The sequence below is a fragment of the Megascapheus bottae genome, chromosome 8 (assembly GCF_031878675.1).
Source record: "Megascapheus bottae isolate mThoBot1 chromosome 8, mThoBot2.hap1, whole genome shotgun sequence".
NCBI classification, from domain to species: domain Eukaryota; kingdom Metazoa; phylum Chordata; class Mammalia; order Rodentia; family Geomyidae; genus Megascapheus; species Megascapheus bottae.
Window position 1 is genome coordinate 11,663,018 of NC_143516.1, and position 25,330 is coordinate 11,688,347.

A 25,330-nucleotide genomic window follows, 5' to 3' on the forward strand; every position below is an offset into this window, starting at 1 on the left:
GTCAGGGGAAGTCAGGAGAAGTCAGGGGAAGTCAGGCTCAGAATTCAAGCCCCAGAAATGATTTTTTAAGTAAAAACAGAGGAAGTTGGAGACATGATTGAAGTGGCAGAGCCCCTGCTTTCAAGGATGAGGCTCTGAATTTAACCCCTAGTATTGTCAAATGATGATGATGATGATGATGATGATGATGATGATGATGATAATAGCTCAGTGGCAGAACACTTGCTGAGCATGCACAAAGTCTTAGGTTTGAGCCACAAACATAATAAAAAGAAAAAGGAAAAAAAAAAGAAAAAAATGAAGCCCCCCCTTTTTTTCTTTTGCAGTTGGTACTTCCTCTCTCTCATGACTATAGGTTATTGTTTGTGTGGATGTGGGAAGCCTGTGATGTAGAATGATTTAGTGAATGTCAAAAGAAGTTGACAGAACTCACGCATCCTCCAGCCTCTTTAAAGAGCAGAATTCCTAAAACTTAGCTCCCTAACTGGTTTCTCAGCATTTTCTGATCTCAGTTGGTTTCTTAGTATTAGGATCCAATCAGAACCTCAAGATACAGCTCAGACTAGAGAGATTATCTTCTGTTTTTTGTTTTTTTTTTTTGCCAGTCCTGGGCTTGAGCTCAGGGCCTGAGCACTCTGCTTGGACTTTCTCAAGGCTAGCACTCTACCACTTGAGCCTCAGCACCACTTCTGGCTTTTTGCTATGTATGTGGGGTACCGAGGAATCGAATCCGGGTCTTCGTGCATGCTAGGCAAGCACTCTACCACTAGGCCAAACTCCTGGCCCCTATCTTCTGTTTTTAAAAGAACATATGCATATAGTAACCCAGACCAACTACAACAATGAAGGTCATTTAGGACAAAATGGTTCCTCTAGTAAATGGATCTCTGCTCTGGTGAGACCCACTTGTCACTAAATGGAAAGTATATATTCACATTCATTATGTAAGCTAAAGACAAAGGTGAGAGCTTTGGACATCAAATACTTAAAAATAAATAAAAGTAAAAGTTACTTATAAGACATCATTAAAATATTTCACTGAAGGTAGCTGAACAAAGTCAGCTTGCATTTCCTTTATCTAAAAGAAAATGCTTGAACTGAGACTTTTTCTGCTTCTTTCAGCTTTGGGAATATTTGTACCTTAGAGCTATAACTCAAGTCTAAGAATGGTGTTTATTTCAGTTTCATCTGCACACTGGTCAGATTATACAAGATTTTTAGTTGGCCTGCACTGTGCTTGAGGCCTGTCCCATAAGGTCAGGCAGGGTTCCATATTAGTACCAGTTTTCATCTTGGGGCAGGCATACCAGGGTTCAGGTTTCAGGCTCACCTGTGCTGAACAGGAAAGGAGGAGTTTTGCATCTGGTCTTAACCTATCACTACTTAGGTGCCCAGAGATGGATGAGATGCTCAGATTTCTCAACTCTAAATCACAGATCTTAAGACACGAAAGGGATACCGAGGTGACCGTAATGCGTTCCCAGTCAGTACCTAACATGTACTTTGATCATATTTTTAAGAAGGAGGTAAGGACAGTGGTTTAGGCACTATGACTACAGTGACATCTTTTCAGAGACAAGGCTGATGGCCAGTGCCAGCTGCAGGGGTGCAGTTGCTGTGGAAACTGCCTTGTGAAGAAAACTCTCAGCTCTTTCTTCCCATCTTGCTTGTGTCTCACAGCCCAGGAGGATCCAGAGAACCTTCCAGGCGCTCTCCTAAGCACAGAGCTCCTGGCTACTGAGCAAAGCCATGAGAAATGGGAATGACTTGGGTTACGATGAAATGCTCTTATGGATCTGAGAGTCTCAAAACAAGGTTCAGAGGAGCAGACTATCACCACCAAGATGAAAACCCTAAACTTGAGCTCAGAGGACCAGAAACAATGGGTCGTGGTGACACTTAGGGTGGAATTTCAGGCACCAGCAGACTTGAGTGATAGTCCAGGGTCCTTCTAGAATCTAAAGGTCCTCATCTCAAAACCAGTTGCCTTACGAGCTGTCAGATGCTGGGATTGGTTGCAGGCATGTGCCACCACTCCCAGCTCAACTGTCTCTTAACCATGATTGTGCTGAGCATAGTTTCTAAGGAACCATCACTTCTTCTCTGGAGCCTGGAAACAGCACTAAAGACAAACTGAGCAAAGCACATCAGGAAATCATTTGAGAAAGTGTTCTAGGTCATCTAAACCAAGTTTTTTATACGCAGCAGGTGGGCGTAGGCTCCTTAGACTCGATTTACCAATCTGGATCTCTGGAGAGACCACCTGTGTCACGCAATAGGACTTACCAGGTAGCGCTCCTCCTGCCTCATGCTGGGGGTCCGGATCATGTGATTCTGTTCCCCTCTCCAGTCTCCAAAGCGACGGAAAAAGTAGTTCGAGAGGAACCGGCTGACGGGGTCTCTGATGATGTTGATATAGACAGGCTGGTCTCCTCCAAACCTAACGCACAGGCGCACAGACAGAGGATTTCATTACAATGCGGCACTTCTTGAGGAAAAGAAGGCCTGCTTGACGAGGGTTCACACTAGGTCTTAAGCTATTCTAGCATCACGCTGTTGGCTGCAGTGTCCATGAGCACTGCAATGAATGAATAGCATTGTTTCCTGGTGGGAATTTTGTTATGATCACGTAGGAAGAGGAAGTAGTGACCCTTGACCCGGGCACCCTCGAGAGGCCATGAGGACAGGCTCACCGAGTGGGATACATGTCAGCATGAAGGTATATAGGTTGTCTTGGTTTTCTTACCAGGTATAGGTTTGCTTAGGGAAGGACTATAGTGCTGGACCTTGTGGGTGGGTGACCGTCGGTGAGCGCGTCAACTGTCTAGTCAATTGGTGACACAGTCCCAGCTAAGGTGCTGTGAGTAGGTTGGCAACAGCCAGCCATACTGAACAAACTGCCTGAGCTTCTAGAGGGGACCTTCCCTTTTTGATTTTTCTCCTTGAAAGCAGCAAGGAGTCTTGGGGGACAGAGCAGAGGTCATGAGTGTGACCCCTGCCCCAGTGCACCCTAGAATCCTCTGCTTATCTGATGTGGAGGTCAGAATATGCTTAGGAAAAAACAGATGGATGGGACCCAATGCCTATCTGTCTACTTGGAAGACTGTTCACCTTTCAAGATCCAGCTCTGAGTCGCAGTCACTTCAACAATCAATTGTAGCATTCTGCCTGTCCTTTCTTCCTCTGTGCCCTGACCCCTTCTTCCTCCATATTGTGTTGACAACTCTCATTGTACCCTTTTCAGGTGCCAGGAACTATGTTTTCCAGCACATTATGTGAGGCCCACAGTAGGTGCTTGACAAGTGGTGAACAGATGCAGAAAGGGGGCTGGGGGATGTGTCTAGTTGTCATGTTTCTGCCTGAATCAGGGGCTGTGCTGTCAGAGCAAAGTCAACACAGCAAGCCACCAATGCTTTTTGTGTATGAATCTATATAATGTGGTACCCAGTTTATTGCATTTTTGAAAGAGGATCTGGAGAGCAGATTCTAAAGGAATGACTTGTGCATGGATTTCAGGTACTGGGCCATGTGCATAGTTTTCTGCTCCAGGAAGACACAGTGCTTGTGAGTCACAGCAGCCTTACCCCTGTGAATCTTGTCAGTCCCCAGATGTGTATAAAGTGACACTCAGGCTATGGGATGAGTAAATGCAGTCTTCCAAGGTAGCAGTATCAACTACCCTTAACCACTGTATGCATCCTAGATTAAGCATCCTCTCTTAATTAAATGGTGTTTTATAACTATGATAAACAGCAAGTAAAGTAGTAATACTGGGCCTAGAAAAACAAAACATGCATGCCAAATATGAGTCCTAGTTCTGTTCTCAAAAGTCACATGCTTTCACAGACCTCAACTGTATTTCTATGTGCAAAGAATCATCACCAGTAAAGACCAGTGGAACTTCCGGGTCATGGAAACCTCCACATGATCCCCCCCACCCCCACCAGGAGATGATTCTCAGCTTGTCCACTGCCATGAAACTACAGACACGAGGGATGACAGGCCTCGAGGACTTGACTTGCTTCTACTTAATTATATCAAAATCAAGTACAAGAGGTACCGGAAAATTTTCCTCTAATAAAAGTTTTAGATGGCTTATAAACTCACTGTGAAGATCAGATGGTGTAAGAGCCTCTCTGGAGAAATTTCTAGCCATGAAAGAAGTGCCTCATCCTTTCCTTTTCTGGAAGGTTAATCCTTCTGGAAGTGGCTAATCTGATTCCTTTTTCATAATGCACTCAGGCTATGGACCCTTGGTCATTTTGGTATACATAGCTTCCTCAAGAACTGGCAGAATCCCGGTGCATGCCAATGCCACTGCAGATGCCAGGATTCCACTGGGACAACACCAGACACTGTTGTGCAAATATCCCCTACCCCATCCATCTCCATGTTTCCATTACTATGCCCTCATGGATGCAGCTAACCCATGTTACAGGATGAAAAGTATGACGATCTGGAGGCCTAAAGCTTTGATCTTTATCAGTGAAGGAGGAAGACACTCTGAAGTGAGGGCAGGGCCGTCCTGGAGGAGGGTGTGGTAGTTTGGGAGCAAGTGAGGAGCTGCATGAAGGAGAAAGGTAGGGGTAGTTTATGAATGGTCTTTGGCTAAAAGCCAATGGCAGTAACTGGAGCTTTGAAACTGTTGGGCACCGGCAGGGGCCAGACACGTATGGAAGTCGTCTTCCATTCTCAGATACTGAGCAATGAGATGGGACCAGGATGGCTCACAAGACACAAGCACAGGAGGCAGAACCAAATTCAGGTCTCTGGTGAGTCCTGAGGTGAGGGTAGCAGCATGTGAGGGGAGAAACAGGTAAACGAGGCAAAAGGAATAGATGGCTAGCCCATTGCAGTTATGGTGCCTGATCAGAGAGGAAGATGGAGGTATAGCAGGAAGTAAGCACTGATGATGAGTACAGAAAATAAACAGCCCAGTACTTAAAGAGAGTTTCTAGATAATTCTCCTCTCTGATAGGCCATCCACATGGCTGGATCCTATGGTTACAGCAACCCTCAGAAGGGAGCATCCCTGTGGGAAGCATAGTGCAGTAGCAATCAAAAGGGTAAACTGAGAAGAAAAGCTCTCATCTTGAAATCAAAGTTCTCAGCTCTGCTGAAGAAAGTGAAAGTGGTATAAGGGAATTCAATTACAAGCTACAGAGAAGCCACATTTTGAGAGGTTGAATGGGATTCTTTACTAGAAAGCCAGCGACTGTAAGCAGACACATATCCCCCTTAAAACTTGTTGCCTGCAATGCACTTAATACTGTTAGAAAACTGAGCTGGGGTGAGGGGAAAGAGCAGAAAAATGATTCCAATAAACCAGATCAGCTCTAGCAGAGAGTTGAAGAGGCATGCCACTGTGACCTGAGAAGTCAGGAGACAGGGCACACAGTACAACAGCGGCAGACCTGGCGGGGTCTACAGAGGATCATGGTGAAGATGCAGGGTGATGGGAAGCTCAGGAGTTTAAAGGGTCTCCCCCCAGTTCATGGTACCATCTGGAAGGTCTGGGAACCTACCGCCCAAGTCCCCATTCAAGAGTCTAGGGGAGTGGATTTCACCTCTAATTGTTCTCAGCAAGTCTCCACTATCCATCATGATGCCAAGATGGCACCCGTATCCAGTATCCTTATTTCAAAAGCGGCATTAAGTAACTACTAATCTCATTTTTATTGTAGCATCCACTTCCAAGTTTGAGGGATCTGTCTCAAGTCTGAAAGAATCGAAGGGCACAGAATCAAAAGCACCCCTTTGCTAATGAGACTCCCAAAGCAAGTCCACAGTTCGAAATGAGATGTGGAAACTAAAATGAGTTACGCAAATGACCAGACCTGATTTGTTTGCTTAAATAACCCCAAAAGAGGGCAACTTAGTTCATGTCAGGAATTAGAGCTTCACTTGAAAGGAGAGAAAGGATCAAAACACCTCTCCTTAGACATGGCGCCCTGACTGCTTCCCGGTGATTGACTTTTCATGTGTTTCATTTTAACAAGTTAGTCTTGGCATTAGGGCTTCTCATCTGAGATGAAAAAAACACAAGCAGAAGCAGGGAAGGGGGAGCATGAATGAAAAGGAAGGGGCACAGGGAAAAGGCTAGAGGAGTGAAAATACCACACCTATGTTCTCTTGGACTATTTTGACAGCATCAGGCCCCAGTATAAGGCTTCATAAGATTTTCCCAACCAGAGCCCAGTTAAGCAGTGAAAAGAAGCAGCTTAACCCCTCCCTCTCAAAGAAAAATGCAAACAACACATGATGGCACAACGGAAGGGGCTGTGCATCTGTCATGACTCTTCTCAGTCAGATACTCTTTCAGATACTGTTGTTCATGTTGGAAAGTTAAGCTTTTCAAAAATTATGTCCTAGGCTGGACACAATTGATTCATACCTAAAATTATAACTCTATAGGAGGCTGAGATTTGAGGATAATAGTTCAAACTCAGCCTGGGCAGGAAAGCCTATGACGCTCTATCTCCAGTTAGCTTCAAGTGGAGCTGTGGCTCAAGTGGTTGAGTGTTAGCCTTGAGCACAAAAGCTCAGGGACAGCATCTAGATCCTGAGTTCAAGGCCCAGGTCTTACATGCATGCATGCGTACACACACACACACACACACACACACACACACACACACTCACACATAATTATATCCTAAAGTTCTTTCAACAGCTAGATAAAATAAAAAAAAGATGAGATCACAATACACAAAAATAGAAGACTAAACTCGAACATCCCACCACAGAGCAGGGCCTTCTAGGCCAAGGTGGTTTAGCCACAATCTCTAGTTGTTCAAGGAAAATGTGTTCAAAATTCTGGCTCCAATTATGAGACTTTAGAAATGACATGGAAAACCAGCAGGGTGGACTTTCTGGGAACCTAGACCAAAGCCTGGAAGCTTCCTTCAAGGCAGCCAGAAAAACACCCGATGAATCCAATAGGATGAATTCCTACACCTGCACTAGTGGAACTGCATGAGATCTCCACAGAAACGCCTCTTGAAGTCCCACTTTGAGTGCAGAGGCTGAATTAACGTGCCCTAACCCTTCTGGCCAGCATACGGGCTGTCCTCGATGAGGTGTGTGTATCCAGGCTTGCAAAGTTCCAGCAATCAATATGGTTTCTCCCATTGGCAATCATTAGTCTATGTGTAAGAAAGTCCTAGGGAGGATCACAATAGCTCAGTAGCTATGTACATGTGACCACAGAAGAGGATGCTAAGTGATATGAACTCCACAATAGGGAAACAGGAAGTTTCTCTTTGTTGTTGCTTTTTTTTTTTTTTTGCTAGTCCTGGGCTTGAGCTCAGGGCCTGAGCACTGTCCTTGGACTTTCTCAAGGCTAGAGCTCTACCACTTGAGCCTCAGCACCACTTCCGGCTTTTTTCTATGTATGTGGTACCGAGGAATCGAACCCGGGTCTTCATGCATGCTAGGCAAGCACTTTAACCACTAGGCCAAACTCCCAGCCCTTTGTTGTTGCTTTTAATACACTGTGTGAAGTTTTTTTTTTTCTTTTTTGCTCTCATTTCCCCCTCCCTCTGATGAGGGGCGGGTGTCACCTTTCCTTTGGCTTATCCCCTGTTGTCACTGCATTTAGTGTTAGTACCTTGTGTCTTGTATGTACATTGATCTGAACTGGGGAAGAGAAGGGGAATGACAAAATGGTGAGACAAAGAACAAGCCAATGTAACAGCAATACTCACTGGACAATATGTTGGAAATGAGCTTTATAACTTGGTTGGGGGTGGATGGGAAGGGAGAGAAAGTGGGAGAAAAACAAGGGAGGGGATAACAATGTTCGACAAGAAATGTACTCACTACCAGTAAGCCAGACTCAAAGGAACTTAGGCTCAATGGTTTCCCTCATTTGTCATAATCAGTAGAAATCTTGGGCTCTCCTCGCAGAGATTTGCAATAGAGTAAAACCTTGATACAAAAGGCCATATAGTATGACCCTAAATGAAAGGATCTCTAGGATATAGAAACATAAGCCATATAATGAAATGACTGTTGTCCTTAAGGTACTATGTTATCTCTCATCTCTTTTGCTGTCCCTTGGTTATCTCATATTGTTACAGTATCTAACTTTGTTACCTGATATATCCGATATATTTGTATTTGGCTATTTGAAATTGGATAGGGAAGGGGGAAAACAAGATGAGGGGTGGGAGTGGGGGGGAGGGAAATGGGGACCAAGACAGGTGGAAGGGTATCAATGTATGTGAATTAATGCACCTTCTATCTGGCAAATATCATGTAACCCTTCTATTAATTACATAAAAATATATGAAAAAAAGAAATGTACTCACTACCTTACATATGTAACTATAAGCCCTGTGTACATCACCTCGACAACAAAATTAATTTAAAAAAAGATTACTTTCTTGTGTATATATTGGATGGTAGAGGGCCATGATGAAGGATGGCTGCTGGACTGTGTGATGCTGATCCAATTAAGATAGTAAGTTTGGCTTCTCATTAAACTTTTACACTGTCCTAAAATACCTACTGAAATCTGTGATATTGCAGTTGGTGTGGGAAGCACGAGGAGTTGATGATTGGGCTTTGAAGGTATGAGGGGTGAAGCTCTCGGGAATCTCAGGGGGCAGGGAGGTGGGGCTGTACTCATACAACACAGGGTGTGAAAGACCTAGCAGGCCAGTAGTGTGCCAATCTGCTTCTGGAGGAAAGAGGAGGGGGTATACATCTCATCATGAGTCATTTTATACAAATGGCTGAAACTCAGTCCAAGCTGTCCAGGACCTGGCACGGAGTCAGGGTGGATAATGGGCAGGTGTCCTGCCCACCTCACAGGGAGGCCACATAATAGGGAGCATGGAAAACCTCAGGTCTAGGACACTCACTTGTCAAGATGAGGAGTCACTCCTCTTTTCTGCTTCATAATGGGCTTTTGGAATTTCTTTCTTTGCTTTTAATTGGTATGGGGCCTGTGGCCCAGCAGGAAAGTCCTTTGAAAGCTAACCCCTTTTCCCAGCATCCTGTTCTTGGCAGTACAGCCCTCTGAGCCTCTGGCTCCTTACAGCAAGCCTCCTGGGGAGAGCAGCCAGCCCTCAGGGGCAAACTAAGTGAGCATCAACTTACAGCAGTGTCTACTAGGTCAGGGCAGAGTGTCCCGGCACTCTAGGTCTGTGAGACACTGTTCCCCAGGTTAAAGTGCTGTCAAACTGTTGACCAGGAAGACTCAGAGGTCCGGGACTGCTCAGCAGATCTGCTGTGGTCTACCAGTTGCCAGTGCTGGCGGTGAGCAGAGGCCAGGGTCAGCAGGCAGAGCAGGCCTTTACGGACTACCTGTGTAGGTGTGGCTCACTGTGACAGAAAGCAAGGCTAACAATGGGCCGCTTGAACTTGAAGTTAGTGTTTTTAATCAACAGAGGGTCAAGACAGCTGAATCTACAGAGTTATATTAGTATCAAAAAGGTGCAGAGGCTGAAAACACAGAATTCTGAAATGCCTGTCCAACATCAAATGTTTAAGGCTCAGAAAAATAAAATGGAGTATTAAAAAGCTACATAGAGGGCTGTGGGTATAGCTCAATGATGGAACACTTGCCTCGCAGGCACAAAGCTCAGGGTTCAATTCCAGGCACTGAGGAAAAAGGGAATGGGAGGGAAGGAGAGAGGAAATGGGGGAAGGGAGAAAGGTTGATATAGTCCACCACCAGGCTATATCTAGGTTTAAATTGTGCAAAACTGTACAATATAGTATTCATATTAAAACACTAATATCCTGCCTTCTTGTTTGTTTCCATACAAAATCCTGACTTTTTTGGGTTCAAGAATTGTCAGGACAAACTAATTTCTCATTAAATAAAATTCCACATTTTTATACTATTTCTAAGAAGAAATGCTATTGCTATCCAAATATTTCAAATCTTGATTCATCTGCAGCAAAGATAACTAGATTAAAAGTGTCTTTTTCAAGGGCAATTGTACTTCCTTGCAAATAACGGTAGATTTGTAGAGTAATTATTCATTAGAAATGAAGTAAGCATGAAACCGGAACGCGGCTTACCTTGAGAAGTTGAGGAAATGAACGTGCCGAGTGAATAAATAGGGCTGTTCGGCAGTGCTTATATTTTTAATCAGTTCCATCTATTAAAAAAAGTACAAAATTAGCATATATAGGGTCTAATTTACCAAGCCATATTAAGCTAAAGGTTACCTATCTAACTCCTATAATATCTTCTTATTTCTGGTAGACCAGAGCCCAAGAGTTCGGTTTTGGGTGACATTTATAAACTTCTGCATAATGCTCCTTAGTGCATAAAAATAGAATTTTCCAGATTTATAGTCCTTAATCTAATTCAGTTAATTGAGACCATGAAAACAAGATGGGTTAAATAATTTCACCCAGGGAAATGAGCGTGAGGTAGTACTGGAAATATAAGTAAAAGAATGAGGTTAATCTCACTTAAAGTCAAACCAGAAAAAGGGTTAATTATTGTTTTCTATTTTTATAAAGACATTATTAGGATTTACAGAAACATTTGCAATTAGTGCTGCAGACTTGAAAGATAGGAATAAAATGAGACACTGTCTCGTTATTTTTCTCTTTGATTACAAAAATTTATCAAGAAAGTATTTCATGGGAAACTCCCAGAGCCCTAGCCAGACATCTTGGGTTTTTGGTGGGTGGTCGCCAAATTATTTATGTACAGTTATCAGTAAGGCAAGAAGTAGTTTATGTTCATATAAACTAACTTTTATGGTCTTCTGGAGCGTGTCATGATACAGAAAATGTTTAATGAAGTCTGTTAGAGATTCCAAGCATTCTTAGGACGCCCTCACTTCCGGAATTATCTTTTCCATAGAATTGCTTATTGATTCCATCAAAATGGACACGGGAAGTTGGTAAAAAGCACATCGAAGATTATAAGCTTAGATGAATGTCAGGCATGTGCTGTTTTCATATTTTATGAACTAATTCTAGCTGAAAACTGGGCACAAAAGTTGTTGTTTGGCCCAACAGGAAATGGAACTGTAAGGAAAGGCTACATCTCCATTTGTCTTCCACGTGACAAGACTCCTGGGTTCCCTTTCTTGTCTAATACCTAACCCCAGGGCTGATGGATACACACATACGTGACCAATGAATATTTGCTCTGTGAATTAACCCCAGTTAGTACCTATGTTATAGACAGTGACCCTATCTCCATGGCTAAACCCTCTCATTACTCATTCATGCTCGCAGTGATTGAGGAAGAGAAACTGAGATTTTGAAAGTGAATGACTCTGAGCTCCTAGACTTTGTGTTCATTAAGGACAGAATTGAGTGAATAATGGTTTGCCCTCCTTCAGATGGAAGCTCAAAGGAAATTGGAGCCTGCCTGGCTCGTTCCTGCTCACCTTCAGTCTGCACAGCTCCCTTCTGTTAGTAAATGTGGACCCATTATTAATTCAGAGTGTTGAGAGGTTAACCAATAGAATTGTTGATTGAGAAGCATAACCATAGGCAATTTATCTTCTAGGATGCCTTCTTAGAAAAAGAATGCTTGTCTATGCATGTGTTTGGCATAAAGACTATCCATGCATTTATCTTCATATTATTTACATTCAAATATCTCTCTGCACACATTAAAATCCTAAAGCCGCTACAATTATACAAGAAGACTGGAAAAACAGGTCAGAAAAAAATATACTTTCTTACATACATTCAACATACTATTACATTCTCTAAATGCGTGTCAATGTGCTAAATTTAATAAAAGAACAGCAACAGTTAGTCTTTTGAGAAATGTCATAACAGTCATAAAGCTGTCTACTTCTCAAGGAAAATGGATTAGCAGTGATGAGGGAGAACTGTTTCTAGATGTATCTTTAAACATAGAAGAAAGGTGCTAATGCCCATGTTTATGCATGAGTGCAGAGGGAACAGAGAACACTTCCCTCACCCCCTTGCATCTCAATGATTTCAATTTGTGGTGCACAGCACAGGCATAATGCCTCATGGTGAAGGCATTCAAAGAAATGTGTAGCTAACTGGTCTATCACTTACACAATTCATTCAATGAATGAATTCAGCCCTTTCTTATCCTGGTACATTCTTTATTTAGGTGGCATGTGGAGTTCACAGCATTCTCATTACAATAGCTAAGATAGCACAATGCTAGACTGGAGGAATGGCTCAGGTGGTAGAGCACCAGACATGAGCAAGGAAGCCAAGTGAGAGCATGAGGCTATCTATGTTCAAGCCCTGATATCAGCATTAATAAGAAAAGAAAATCACGTGCCAGGTAAAGTCTCACTTTCTGAGGGCTTCAGGTATATACCGTACCAAGACATTCTCTCTACATCTGCTTAAACCTTTAAAGATTAAAGGACCAATTAACCTGTTGCTTATACATTATTACTCATACTTTGCAAATTAAGGCACCAAAGCACAGAACAGCTACATAGATTGCTTGAAGTTGTACTGACACACAAAGGTAGAACTAGATTTCCAATCCAAGTCTGCTGCAATAGCTCTCAAATACAAGATTCATCTGGTTTCTATTCCTGAATTGTAACCCATGTATTTGTGTAACCCATGAATAATTTCCATAATGGTTGACTCTATCTGCCTTTTCACATGGATGCACAACTCTGGAGAATGAGTGGGTTCTTGGGATAGGTACAAAGGTTCCATCTTACACAGGATGTGTTGGAAAAGCTGAAGAAGAAAAGCACTGAGAAATCTAAAGTATAAAGTAGTATAGTGCTTGCCTACACAAATGAGGTTGTGGGTTCTCTTGAAAGCAGTACATATATGCATAAAAAATGTAAGCGTTAAATACCAGAGAGACAACTTTCTACACGTTCTAGTGAGGGAAAACCAAGTACATTCTAGCAAGGTGATGTGAATTTTAAATGCTTCTAAAAAAGGATGAACATGTCACAGGGTATATCTAGAGGAATAAGTTAGATCACAGTGTACATAACATTGAAATGGAATTGAGGTTAAAAGAAAAAGGAAGAAAAAAAGAGGCAAGAATCACACAGGCTTACGATCCAGAGATCCAGAGCGGGTAGCAGGCAGCAGGTTCTATCTGCTTTCTAACTGGCTAGGATAGGAGAATAGCAAACTTTTCACCTGAAAACGCAGACAAAGACAGACTTGACTCCTGATTTCCTTAGGAAATGCTTGTCAGCAGCAAGGTATCCAACCCCACTTTGCTGTGAATTCTCATGTCACTCATGAGCAAATAGATACCCTATAATTTGGCAAAGCATCTGAAAAGAAAGAATGTGTGCTTATTAACACACCAAAGAAAGCATAACTCAGAGGAGAACAGCAGCACCGCACCGTTAACTTCAAAGGCTAGAAGGATGGCTGGAGGCTTGGGTTACCTGTCCACTTCCTTGGGGGGAGGGAGAGGGGGGAGGCAGGGAAGGCCTTCCAATAGAAGTATTCTGGCAAAGCTGAATGCATGCCTGCAATGCAGAGGAAATCCACCAGGGGGAGCAATGGCATGACCAAGGCAAAGAAAGTCTGAAGAGTCGAGGAAGTCCATCTGACAGATATAATTGGAAGAAGGGAAACTATTTTTCTCAGGCTTGGCTGCTTCTATCTCTGTCTTACTCCCTTTTTTCTCTCCTCTAAAATTTCACAAAGAGAACTCCATGTTTGTGTACAGAAACCCAAGATAAGAAGACGGGGTTCGCAGATGAGTGTGTTCCTATGGCTCAGAGATAAACTAGGCTCAGCTTTTGGGTTGATCTCCAGGTGTGGTTGGAGAAGCTCCCTCTTTCCTTTGTGAAGGCAAGAAAGTCCGAGGGTCATTTTAAGAGGCCATTGTAAGCTAGGGTAAGGACTCTGGACATCAGGAAAATATCCCCTGAAACTTGAGGGAAAAGTCATTTGTGGTGGCATATCATAACATAATCCCAGCTACTGTAAACAGCAAGACTGGAGGACTGGTAGTTCAAGGCCAGACTGGGCTACACTGCAAGGCTCCAAAACAAAACAAAACAAAAAATAGTAAAAAACCAAAAAACAAAGAAAAAAACAACTTCAGGGAGATGTGGTCTCTTTGCTGGTTGAGGGATTCCTGGTGTGAATCAATCTCATGCACGAGAAACTTTCCTTTCATAGTGGATAATGCACTGTAATAAAGGTAAAACTTTCTCAATATGATAATGGCCTTCTTTGCAAAAATCCTTCCCCAGAGCTGTATCTGTGGCTCTTCTAAGTAGCCCCTCACCTCCAGAGACACAGTATGTGGCTCTATGGGTCTGTCTTAATGCATTTGTGGGAGGAGCAGGAAATATATTGTGAAAAAGACTATCCCTGCTCCTAATCCTGAAGAACTGTTTTCTAATGATTCCCCACTGTCTTAGCTTAGCATGCAAAAGTCTCTAGGACTGGGCTTTCTATTTCTTTTGACTCTTCTACACATTTTTCTTGATTTACATATTTTCCGTAGTTTCCTGTGCTTTCTTATAGGTCCCTACAAAAGTAGAGGAAGATAACACTTTCTAAAGATGTTGCTTTAAGGATCAGAAGTCAGCTGCACAAGTTGGTATCAAATGCTCTGTAAGTAGCATTCACAATGGATTCTCATTAAATGAGTGAATGAGCAAGGGAACAATCACATTAAAAAATTAACAAGTGTGGGGTCAGGAGCGTGGCCTAGTGGTACAGTGCTTGCCTAGCATGCATGAAGCTTTGGGTTCAATCCCTTGGTACCACATAAACAGAAAAAGCTGGAAGTGGCGCTATGGCACAAGTGGTAGAGCACAGCCTTGAGAAAAGCCCAAGAACAGTGAACAGGCTCTGAGTTCAAGCCCCCAAAAAATTAAAAAAAAATTAACAAGTGTGGTGGTACAGTGCACAGGTCTGTCTGTAATCCCAGCATTCTGGAGGTTGAGGGGGAAAAGTTAGGAGTTTAAAGATAGCCTATATTGGAGTAAGAAGATCCAGTCTAAAAACAACAACATCAAAAAGAACAGTGAACTTTCTTTTCTTTTTCCCACCAGTACTATGCAAATAAGCATATTTGCATAGACTCAGCAAGGCACTACCAGTTAAATCGCAACCCCAGCCTTTTTTGTTTTAGTTTGCTTTTCAGTCTTGTGTTTTTACCTGGCTGGTCTCAGACCTTGATTTCCTAACTCTATGGCCCTTATAGCTGGGATGCCAGCTGTGTCCCACTGTGCCTGGATTGTTTTTAAAAACAGGGTTGTGCTAACACTGAGGCTATCTTCAAATCATGATTCTCTTATGTCCATTTCCAAAGTAGCTTGATTTATAGGCATGCACTACAACACCCAACCCTCAGTGAACCTTTTTGATTAAACAGCCTGGGAAGCCTAGGAGGAATCTCTGTAGCCTTTGGACGCTTCGAAACTGAACAGGATTTATTGAGGTAAGATTTTTTTTTCTATTTTCTTTCTTTATAGCCATAGTTCAGATTTGGAACTTGCACTGGCAATGGGGGTTCCCCACTTTGCACAGGAATACTGTGTGTACTGTTGGTGAGCTGGAGGCAGACACGTGCCAGAGCCCTTGGGCACAGCATGGCTGTCTCTCCCACCTTCCTGAACACTGCAAGGCTGAGACCATATGAAGAGCTGGTGAGTGGACTTAGTGCAGACAGGAGGTGAAGAGTCAAACAGTTGCCTTTGCTGGCATGACTGTGAAGGAAGGAAACGAGTCCATAATTCCCCCAAATGAATTACCAATTCTGTGGGGTTCAGAGGAGACTTTCAAATACTCATGAAAAGTCCACTAAGGCCAGGCTGGTTGGACTAAGTAGTAAACCCCAGATATATGTGTGTGTGTGTGTGTGTGTGTGTGTGTGTGTGTGTGTGTGTGTGTGTGTGTTTTCCAATTTTCATTGTCTTAGGGAAGTAGGATGTGCAGGCACAAGTGTAGAGAAGTGCAGACATGAGGCTTTTGAGCAGGCTCTTTGATCCTAGACGACTATAGAGTACCCTGTGGCATTTCAATTTGGGCGGGAAAAAGCTCTCTGGACTGCCTGGATCTTGAGTAGAAGAGCCACTGGAAATCTAGGTTTTACAAAACTTTGCTGGAACTAGGTGACAGTGACTCACACCTACTCCCAGCTACCCCAGAGAAGAGACCTGGAGGATCCAACTGGATGACAATGCAAGCAGAAAAGTCCACGAGACTCCATCCCTAAGAGAGCATGTAAAACCACAGGTGGGAGATGTGGCTAAAGTCGGAGTGTTCAGTTCAAGCCTTAGTACTAGGGGGAAAAACCCATCCAAACAAAAATAAAACGAACCCCCATAAAATTATGCTGTTCAGAATGGCCTCGGGACTCACGAGAGTCCAGGTTCAAGGTCCACTACCACACTTAGTCACTGTCTCACAGTATTTCTCAAAATAACTTAATTAGGTGGCCTTAGGGTTTTTTAAAAATATTTTTTATTGTAATTAATAAAAGGGTTACATGATATTTGCCAGATAGAAAGTGCATTAATTCACATACATTGATACCCTTTCTCATGTCTTGGTACCCATTACCCTCCCCCCATCTCCCCCACCCGTCTTGGTTTTCCCCCCTTCCGCCTTAGGGTTTCTTATCCTTCCTTCCTTCCTTTCTTCCTTCCTTCCTTCCTTCCTTCCTTCCTTCCTTCCTTCCTTCCTTCCTTTCTTCCTTCCTTTCTTCCTTTCCTTCTTTCCTTCCTTCTTCCTTTATTTTGTACTGGGAAGCAAAGCCAGGGTGTTACACTTGCTAGGAAAGTACTTTACCACTGAGGCAGGTCTTAGTTTATTCACTAATAACATAGAGAATCAGACTTGCTTACTTTTCTGGTCCAAAGGAGATGAATTAAACAATATAGTAAGACAATAAGCATGCTGTAGGGATTGTTTCCAACTTGGAATGCTCAGTAGAAACACAAATGGTAATTTTCTTTACTGACTCTGTGATGATTCTGTGCTTCCTATCTTTGCATCTCTACCAACAATCAGATAACCATGGATCTTTAGGTATGGGATATGTGGTGACAATTTAAGCTCCACTGCACTGAGTTGGGAAGAGCAGGGCCCACCAACGAGATGGTAGACCCTTGACAACCACATCCTATGTCTTTTAGAAACAAGGCTCCTTTCGTTCAAGCTGTACACAGTCTCCACTTTCTAAGAGATGACAGAAAACTGGGTTAGGACGCCTGGGAAATGACATCAATGTGGGCATGTACCAACTGCCCTGCAAAGGGCCAGCATTGGCCAGAAGCAGCTCCACGCCCCTTCATGGAGGAGGAGTTGGTCTAAATGCAAACACCAGAGCTATTTCTATTTCTCCAAGAGCAGATGTAACAGGATTTTTATAACCATCCTAACGTTCGGTGTCTCCATATTTTCTTTCTCCTTACTAATCCTTTCAGTGTCTTATTCCATTAAATAGATTTTTGACATTTTATATTGCGTGTGTGTGTGTGTGTGTGTGTGTGTGTGTGCGCGCGCACGCGCGTCTGTCTGTCTGTCTGTCTTTCTGTCTACAGGAAGAACTGTAATGCACATCTGAATTTGACCCTAGCCTTCATGTATGATTGGAATGGTATAGTGGTTTTGAAGGTGAGGAGACTCCAGATGCATCTGAGGCAGAAACACAATATATTTACCTTTTTAAAACAATGTTTTCATATGAACTCATTTTCTCAGTTTCGTGGTTTAAAGGTGAGACCAACTACAATTTTTTTTGTTCTTGTGTTCAGTTGTGGGGCTTGAATGCTGGGCCTGGGAGCTCCTCACTCAAGGCTATCACCCTACCACTTGGGCCACAGTACCACTTCCGGTCTTCTGGTGGTTAATTGGAGATAAGAGTCTCACCATCATTAGCGCCCGGGATGGCTGTGAACTGTGATCTTCAGATCTCAGCCTCCTGAGTAGCTAGGATTATAGGCGTGAGCCACGGTACCTGGCTCCAACTACAAAATTTTAAGTAGCTACCTAATCACTCCTTCTTCATGCTTCCATGAATCAGAAAGAAGAGGAGATATTCATACCATAAAATATTTCCTGACTAGATTAAGTTCAAATAACATTTCTTCCTCTGCTTGTTTTATTTGCTTTGCTACCTTAGTGAAAGGAATGTGTGAGATGAAGGACACGTTTTCTCAACATTATTGATGGCCATCAGTTGTTCATCTGGCTGTTTCTAGCCTCCTCACAAGCCAGTCAGATCAACTGGCTCCAGAGAGGCCACTGTCACTATTAGGCTTAAGTGTTTGTAATAACAAAATTGTGCATTTGTTTTGCTACCTGATTTCTACCTTCACCTTAGGTTGTGAAAACGTGCTTTCTAATTCAACAGGGATCCATAATAACGAATGGAATACATCCTAGGTAGCACTGAACACAGGAATCAGAAATGTCTCAGTTATGTAACGCACAGACACAGATTATGCTAGAAGTAGTATAAATACATCACAAAATCACAGGGCTGGAAAGAACCTAAAAAGATTGTCTAGTCCATTCCCTGACTTCCAGACAAGCCAACCATTCCAAACAGATGAGAGCTAACCTATATTTTAGAGCAAAAGATGACTTTGTCTTTAACCCTTTCTGGACCTAGTAATCTGTATACACTGTCAGGAAATGATTAACTTTTCACTGAAATGACAGTTACAAATGTATTCTAATTTTTACTTAAAATAAGGAACAAGGTAGGTTTATCTGTGTAAAATCCCACAGCATAATTCATTTTGCTAGTGCTATGGCTTAAACTCCAAGCTTCCTGCTTGCTCAGCATGCTTGGTCATGGATGGCACTCTACCACTTGAATCACACCTGCAGTCTGAAGTTTTGCTGATTAGTTAGAGAAGCACCTCATAGACTTTACTGTGTAGGCTAGTTTTCCAACCTTGATCCTCCAGGGCTTAGACTCATGAACAGTACAGGCCGAGCCACAAGAGCCTAGAATAGATATACCGTATTTTGTGTTCTCTGTGCTAGTGCATTCCTGAACATCTTCATGTCTAAGCCTTTAGTGATCTCTATCTTGTACTCTCTGGATGATCTTTATCTTTATCAGCAGTGGCAATGACAATCTAGCAAGTGTGTTTTATGAGTCACCTGAGAACTGAACATGATTTCCAAACACAGAAATCCTCAAATGCAGTGGGTAGTTCCTAAGACTTAGAACCAAAGGAAAAGCAAATATAATCATCATAATAAAGTTACAAGAGCATAGGCTATTCATTTATACTTTAAGGTAGTTAAAGGACCAAATCTTCTTTACTCATTAATCAAGTGAGGGAATCAAACAGAATCTATCCCTATTAAAGTTATATACCTAAAAATGTAATACTTCTAAATGCCATAAAATATAATTTAAATGGAATCTATTTTTGTGGAGGTAACCCCAAAATATATTCTACTTATTGGCAATGCTTATTTATTTGTTAGATTGGTAATGACTATTTAAACTTGATACTTAGACCCTATTCTTTTGTTGCCAGTCTTGGGGCTTGAACTCAGGGCCTGGGTGCTGTTCCTGAGCCTTTGCACTGAAGGCTAGTGTTCTACTACTTGAGCCATAGCTCTAGTTACAGCTTTTTCTTCTCCACCTCTGCCTCTGTCTCTTTGTCTCTTTCTGTCTGTCTGTCTGTCTGTCAGTCTGTCTGTCTATCTCTGTGTCTGTCTCCTCCCCCCCTCTCCCTCTCCCTCTCCTTCTCCCTCTCTCTGTCTCTTTTTACTTTTGTGCTTAATTGGAGATAAGAGTTGATTTTCAGGTTAGGAGTGTGGCCTAGAGGTAGAGTGCTTGCTTAGCATGCATGAAGCCCTGGGTTCAATTCCTCAGTACCACATATACAGAAAAAAGTCAGAAGTGGTGCTGTGATTCAAGTAGCAGAGTGCTAGCCTTGAGAAAGCTCAAGGACAGTGCCCATGCCCGAGTTCAAGCTCTAGGACTGGCAAAAAAGAGAATCTATTTCTCTGTCTGGGCTGGCTTTGAACCATGATCCTCAGATCTTAGCCTCCTGAGTAGCTAGGATTTCAGGCATGAGCTATCAGTTCCCTGCTTATGAGAGCTTTCAAAATAATGGGCATTTTGGTCTTTATTTTGTAGACATCATTAAACATATTGGTGTTTGAGAAAATATAGCTGTCTGTGATCATCTTACACCAGTTTTACCTTGCCTCCAGATAAACAGACGAAAATAGGGTCGAGTAAGTCATTAAGTGAGATCTAAGGTGAAGATTATCTCTATGAAATAGAATCAGGCAGAAATTCCATACTGGTGAACCCATCTTGACAATAAAACATGTGCTATTTATTCCACAAACCATGCTCTGTACAGTGGTGGGGGGCAGGGGGTGGGAGCTGTGAATCCTAAGTTTCTAAGAGGACAGAAACAACTTCTGGAGACCAGGCTGACAAACTTGACCCTGAAAAAATGATTATTCAGTGTACTGTGCCCAACTGCTTTCCTTTAGCCAGCATCTCTGTGAGCCCATTGCTCTTACCCTACAGAGAGGTTTACAAATTTGGCTTCACAGGATCCAAGCAGAGGATCCCCTGACACTAGCACGGCCACCTGTGTGGCTCAGCTCTACTTGGTGGAGATCGATCCTGCACATTTGGGGAATTCTTTTGTGGCTTCTGAATACCCCAAAGCCTGCTCTGAAAGTCCAGATTCCCCATCAATCAACCAGATTGCTGGCCATACCACAGAGAGAAAATGTCAAGGAAGAAATGCTAGGAGAAAATTTTCTCATTTGGGCTATGAGAATGTCAGGTTATTTATACATTGGTGGATTTTACTGTTCAGAGATGACGTGTTATTTTAGCTGAGTAAATGGTCACTAATGTATATTGTCCACCAGCCCTAATGAAAGTGTTCATCTACGGAGATTTCACAGATTTCAGAGTTCCTCAACTCCCTTCTACTATCTGGCAAGAATGCAGCAAGAATTCCTTTGCCCAGAGGAGTTTGAAGAATGTCCTGTAAGGCACCCAATAACTACACGAATGGATGGAAATCCAAATACGACCGGACAATGGGAAAAGTCAACTTACTTGTTCATTTTTAGTGAGCCTGGTTTTGTTGTGAATGTCCGAGGTGACCAGATTGAATCCATGCTTCTCTGACAGAATTCTCAGAAGCAAGACCACTGTGCGGCTGCCACACTTGCCTACTCGGTTGTACACCACCTGGCTGGGGAAAGGAAGGACCTGTGAGAAGAGAAGACAGCAATCATGAGACGTTTGGGATGCTTCCCTCCATCTCAGAGCAAGGGATGCTGGGTAGGCGTATGAGAGCTGCTTGCTGAGAGCAAGCGTATCGTTTAGGAGGGTAGGGGTTAGAATACTCAATAGGCTATGGAAGTGTCACCACCATTAAATGCCAGAATATTTCCATCATCACCAAAAGAACTTCTGTACCTGTTAGCAATCATTTTCCTTCCCCTTCATACGCCAGGCCCCTGGAAATCATTTATCCGTTTCCTGCTTTCTGGTTTTGTTGCAGTATTCTTTACCATCACAGAGCTGAACCCATCACGCATGTGGCCCTTTCATGCCTGGCTTTCACGCAGGAGAACATTTTCAAGGTTCCTGTGTCGGGATCTGACTCAGTGCTTCATTCTTTCAGCTGGCGGAGTGACATTACATTATATGATGTACTGTGTTTGGTTTATGCATCCTTCAGCTGATGGACACAGCAATGAGTTCCACGTTGTGACCATTATGAGTAATGCTATTACGTGCACTTGTGTACAAGTGTTTGCACAGACATATGTTTTCAATTCTCTTATGTATATGCCAAGGGAACTGCTGGGTCTATGGTAACTCAATGTCTAACTTTTTTTTTTAAGGAGCTGCCAAACTTCTCAATACAGCTGCATCAATTTATATTCTCATCAGGAATATGTGAGAGTTCCAATTTTTCTGCATCCTTGCCAACACTTGTTACTGCCTTTCTTTCTTCCTTTCTTTTCTTTTTTTCATATTTTTTTATTGTAATTAATAGAAGGGTTACATTATATTCACCAGATAGAAGGTACATTGCTTCACAAATATCATAACCCTTTCTCATGTCATGGTCCCCATTTCCCTCCCCTCCTCCCCTCGCACAACTTGATTTCCCCCCTTCCCTATCCAGTTTCAAATAACCGAATACAAACATTTCCTTTCTTTTCTTAAAAGAAAGAAATCCAGCCATCCTAGTGAATGGGTGGTGGCATGTCACGTGGTTTTCATGTGGATTTCCCCAATAACTAATAACGTTAAATATCTCTTCATGTGGTTTTGGGTCACTGCATTTGTCTTTGAAGAAATGCACATATGAAACTGAATTGCTTTCTTGCCATGTTTTAAAATATACATACATATATGAGATGGTAGTGTAACTTCATTCTTTTGCATGTGGAAATCTAATTATTCCAGTACCATTTATTTGTTGGAAGCATTATTCTTTCCTCACCTAATTGCTTGGCATACTTCTCTACAATCCACTCACCATACTCTCAAGCACTTATTTTTTGATTCTTAATTCTATTCCATTAATCTATATGTATATATACTTAGGCCAGTATCACACAATTTTATCATTAGGATAATCTTGGTTAAGTTTTGAATTTAAGAAGGATGAGCCTCCCCCCTACCACAAACACTTTGTTCTTCTTGATTGTTCAAAATAGTTTTGAGACTCTTGCATTTTTAGTATCAAATTGTCACCACTCCTGGTCCCTGGTGGCAACTGAAGTTTTGAAAGGAATTGTACTTGATGTGTAGATCAAGTTAGGGATCCCAGCCATTTTAATCATGGGAAGTCGTCCACTCCATGAACCCGAGATTTCTTTCTACTTCTTTAGTGTATATCCCTTCGCACACTTTACATTCCTTTTGCTGGAGTTATTATTTTTGACATTATAAATGAAATTGCTCTTTTATTTTAGCATTGGTTGTGCGTGAGTATGAATACAACTGATTTTTGCATATTGGTTTCATATTTTACTACTACCTTATTAAACTCATTTGTGGGCTCTAACAACTTTTGTGTGCACGTGTGTGTGTGTGTGTGTGTGTGTGTGTGCGTGTGTGTGTGTGTAGGGGAATTCTTCAGGATTTTCACTGTGCATGATCATCATATCATCTGTAAATAGAAATAGTTCTACATTTTTCTCCTCGAAGTAAAAGCCGATACACTGAAAACTTTACAAGAAGGAATTGGAAATACTCTAGGTCTCCTTTGCACAGGTTGAAACTTTCTTAATAAGGACCAAGAAACACAACAAATCAGAGAAAGGCTGGCTAAGTGGGACTGCATTAAACTACAGAGCTTCTGTATGGCAAAGGACATAGCTAGCAAATTAACTAGAAAGCCTACAGAGTGAGAGAAGATCTTCACTAACCATACAACAGACAAAGGCCTCATATCTAAAATATATCAACAGCTCAAAAAATTGAATCACTCCAAAACTAATCTCCAAAAAAACAACTATCCCATTAAAAGATGGGCCAAAGACTTAAAGAGAGATTACTCTGAAGAAGAAATAAGAATCACCTATAGACACGTGAAGAAATGCTCGACATCTCTGGCCATAAAAGAAATGCAAATTAAAACAATTCTAAGATTCCACCTCACTCCAGTTAGAATGGCCAGGATCAAGAAATCTAATAACAACACATGCCGGTGGGGATGTGGCCAGGAGGGATCACTACTACACTGTTGGTGGGAGTGCAAACTCGTCCAACCATTATGGAAAGCAGTAAAAGACTAAACATAGAGCTCCCCTATGGCCCAGCAATTCCACTACTTGGCATTTACCCAATTGTCCAGAAACAAGGACATACTAAATCCACTAGCACAAGGATGTTCATTGCAGTACTATTTACCATAGCAAAGATATGGAACCAACCCAGATGCCCCTCAGTTGATGAGTGGATCACAAGATGTGGTATTTATACACAACGGAATTCTATGTGGCTCTCAGAAAGAATGACCTCGCTCCATTTGTAAGGAAATGGAAAGACTTAGAAAAAATCATATTAAGTGAAGTAAGCCAGACTCAAAGGAACATAGGCTCAATGGTTTCTCTCATTTGTCATAATCAGTAGAAACCCTGGGCTCTACTAGCAGAGATTCACAATAGAACAAAATCTAGATAAATAAGGCCATATGGTATGACACTAAATGTGAGGACCTCCAGGATAAAGAAACAAAAGCCATATAATGAATGATTGTTGTCCTTAACATACTATGTTATCTCTCATCTCTTTTACTGTCCCTTGGTTATCTCATGTTGTTACAATATTTCACCTTGTTATCTGATATATTTTATATATGCTTAATTGGTTATTTGAAATAGGAGAGGGTAGGGGGGAAATCAAGTTGTGTGGGGGGAGGTGGGGAGGGAAATGGGGACCATGACATGAGAAAGGATTTCAATATTTGTGAAGTAATGCACCTTCTATTTGGTGAATATAATGTAACCCTTCTATTAATTACAATAAAAAATATACAAAAAAAAGAAACAGTTCTACATTTTTCTTTCCCATATGTATTCCTTTAGTTATTTTTCTTTCCCAGTTGCCCCAGGACCATGGTTTTGATAGATTCCAGGAGCCATTATAAAAAAGCATCTATGATTAATCTATGATTAAATATTTATATTTTTTAAAAAGATATTATTTCCATCTTGAATGCTCAGAGCAATACCTGATAAAGGATAATACAAGTATTTTTCTCATTCAGCAAGTTCAAACAAGAGATCATAAGAGGTAAGCAATATAATGAAGAATAAGGACATATACAAATACAGACAATACCTGCCAGTATGTATGCCATTAAACTTGTGCCTTTGTAATTTTGGTTTCACTCACTTTGCTGAAATATGTAGTGTGGCATTTTCTAAGTTTGGATATGTCATTGGAGTAAAACATAATGCCTATAGCTCTTGCTTAGGAAGCGGTCATTGCCATTTTGGTACAGTTCTTCTACTTTATGCTTTTTCTTTCAACACGAAAATTAACTACAAAATAAGGGAGTTCCATGTGACATTTCGGTGCATATACATACTGTACTTCAATCGTAGCCAATTGCTCTTCCTTCTCCTCCATGTTTTGTTCCCTGTAATTCATACCTCCTTTCTTCAGGAGAGTCAGCATTGCCTACAGTGAATATTCATAGAGCCTAGAGAGTGCCTTGTATGCAAAAAGCCTCAATAGATTCTGATCAGGCTATGACTGATCTGAGGAAATTTAATGGGACATTAAAGTAACAATGATTCCACTAAAATTTGAAATGAAGAGAGTCTTCAAACACAGCTGCTGTTTCTAAGCAAATGCTGGCAGAAATCATCAGGGTAAAAGAACGCCATTGTAACAGGGCACTTTCACTCAAGATATTGTCAG

The 25,330-nt window shown here is 41.9% G+C and overlaps 1 protein-coding gene across 1 annotated transcript in view; it reads right to left on the reverse strand.

Moving 5' to 3' along the window:
• Ust (uronyl 2-sulfotransferase) overlaps positions 1-25,330 on the reverse strand; it is a 234,491-nt gene that overhangs the window by 70,243 nt on the left and 138,918 nt on the right. The window contains exons 3-5 of the mRNA XM_090337984.1: positions 20,993-21,148; positions 10,036-10,115; positions 2,287-2,440 (exon numbers count right to left, since the gene is read on the reverse strand). Coding sequence (XP_090194110.1) covers positions 2,287-2,440; positions 10,036-10,115; positions 20,993-21,148 — 390 coding nt within the window. The remainder of the gene's footprint in view (positions 1-2,286; positions 2,441-10,035; positions 10,116-20,992; positions 21,149-25,330) is intronic.